Raw genomic sequence first — 2,506 nt, 5'->3', positions numbered from 1 at the left:
TTTCAGGAAACAATAATGTTTAAAAGTGACTTTTTAGGTGTTTGTAAAGCTATGTTTTGAACCATAAAAATGCTGGTGCAGGAACAATTAGATTTCAATTTATAGAGGTATATACAGATTAAGCTATCATTGAAAATTATAGAGTTTAAAATTACAATTCTATTTTCATCACTTAGATTGAACTTACTGGTGGTTATGCAAAAATAAACAACATCACACTAATCGAAGGTGTATTTATTTAGAGCTTTGCTACAGTCTGTTGTGTTTTTTAATCCTTTAACATTAAGTTTTGCCTAAAACTGAACTCCCACTGTAGTGATGTAAAACAGCACTTTCAGCAACTTAATAATGGTTACAAACAAGTTCTCAACAATATTAAAACTTAAAATTTTATATTTTGTCAATACTATTAATTATATTTTGTTAATGTTACCAATAGAGTTTTCCTTGGTCATTGTACATTTTCCACATAGAGTCAGTCAAGGTTCTCGAGTCCATTCTGTCCACAAACAAAACTCCATCCATATGATCAAACTCATGCTGAGCTATTCTGGCTTGCCAGTCCTGAGCAAACCATTTACAAGGCTCACCCTTGGCATTAAATGCATCAATCTGCACGGCTTTGTGTCTTTTGACAACAGCATGGTAGTTGTGTACACTGTAGCACATTTCACCTTCTTCGATTAAAGTTTCATCTACAATTTGTAATTTAGGGTTAATTAGGACCTTTAATTCAAATGGTGCCATTCCAAGCTTGTTTATTTCTTCTTGTGGAATGCTTTTCAAATGATGATCCATTTGTTCTGCTGTAAACATTCTTAAAGGCACTCCAATTTGTGGTGCAGATAAACTGGTTAATCCTTTACGCCGCATAACATTTGTTAATCGTTGAACGAGGCTCTGCACTTTTGATGATGTTATCTCATTCCTTGGAATTTCTTTGCAAACCATTCTTAACACAGGGTCTCCAATTTGTACAACATGTTTGTATGGGGGCTTCTTCACTGCCCTCCAGTGACGATACTGCTCTAGTAAAGTCCGCTTACGAGTTGGTTTTGAAATGTAAAGATGAAATTGTCTTGTTATTTGTGTGTTCATATTTTAGCAATTCAGTTTTAACTTATTCTCAAACTTTAGGAGCTGGACCTAACTGATAAACAAACAGATAAACAAGAATAAATACATGTATGGGTTACCTTAAACCAAGGGTGAAACCACAACCTTTTAGAGCTTACAGGTTCAGGTTCTTATTTCACCAATAGCCGCCTATGTGCAAGGCTTTTGTTCACATACCAAAGTAAAAAAAAACAGGATATTAATTTTTTGAAAGTCTTTTTTTGTATTGTTCGCACATTATGAGCCCACAAAAGTCTAACATACTTCTACAAGGTTTGTAAATGTTCGTAACAGCTTTTGAAAACCCGTTCCATAGCAGTTTTCAAATCCAACATCCAGCAATAAATCTGAATCAATTACCATGGCCACCCGCCAATACACACAGTTTTAGCGAAACGTGCATAGCCGCATAAATTTGTGTTTGTGATAGCCCATGTCTTAAACTAAAAGCTTACAATAAAAAAGTTAACCAAACACTTTTGGAGTAAACAAACTCTGGCAGTTAACATAAACAAACGCTACCTAGTTTTGCCATTACAAAAAGCACGCGTCCTTGCAGAAAAAAATTCCCTGGTGATTCCCCGTCATAAAAATGTTACAATAGTTAGGACACAGTTCTTATATTTTGAAAATACTTCTCGACAGGGTCGAAAATCAAACCAAATACAAAGTTAGGGTCCAAAAAGAAACCATACACACCATCAGAGTTATTGGCATCAGTCATTTGTATCATACACATTAGAAGCTTTGCCTTGAAATGAAATATATCCATTTTGGTGTTAATTCAAATTAATTAAATTTTTGCCACAGAGGTATTTTTAGGGCAAAAGTTTAAATCAATAATTACAAGAATGATTCATGACTTACTTATCCATACGTTCGCTTGTGCATGATTTTAAAGTTTAATCAAAACTAGCCAAGTATTGTAGTCCCTAATTTAAACATTAGACCAGTGATTCTCAAACCGTGTGCCGCGGTGCACTAGTATTTGGTGGGAGATTTCCTAGTATGCCGCAAAATATTTCCTATTTTTAAAGTGCAAACATTCCCTGGGGTTTTAGGATTCATAACAAAATACTGGTGTGCATTACAACGTTTCAAAAATCACATTTTTGTTAAAGGTAATAAAACGCATCCTTACTCACCACAATAAAGTTAAATTAACATTCTTTAAACAACGTTTGTTATGTTTACCTGCAAAGTGTGCAGCGGAAGGAAATTTTAGTTTTTTGATGCGCCACATGCTTGAAAAGTTTGAAAACCACTGCATGAGACAGTGTTTGTTTCTAAGTTACAGCTAGGGGCCGCTTACAACCTTAATCCGACAGAGAAACCCTAGTCATGTAAACCATTGGTGATATACTTTTTGTGATGGTTAAGGAAATACTTT

At 34.6% G+C, this 2,506-nt stretch overlaps 1 protein-coding gene across 1 annotated transcript; it reads right to left on the bottom strand.

Moving 5' to 3' along the window:
• Positions 1–375: 375 nt before the first annotated feature.
• LOC145212455 (peptide deformylase, mitochondrial-like) lies at positions 376–1,146 on the bottom strand. The gene has a single exon (XM_080080579.1). It carries the CDS (start codon positions 1,096–1,098, stop codon positions 430–432), a length of 669 nt encoding a protein of 222 aa, XP_079936705.1. The 5' UTR covers positions 1,099–1,146; the 3' UTR covers positions 376–429.
• Positions 1,147–2,506: the final 1,360 nt, after the last annotated feature.

The sequence above is a fragment of the Phallusia mammillata genome, chromosome 1 (genome assembly GCF_965637545.1).
Source record: "Phallusia mammillata chromosome 1, kaPhaMamm4.hap1.1, whole genome shotgun sequence".
Taxonomy (NCBI): domain Eukaryota; kingdom Metazoa; phylum Chordata; class Ascidiacea; order Phlebobranchia; family Ascidiidae; genus Phallusia; species Phallusia mammillata.
This window is presented reverse-complemented; position numbering and strand designations above follow the sequence as displayed.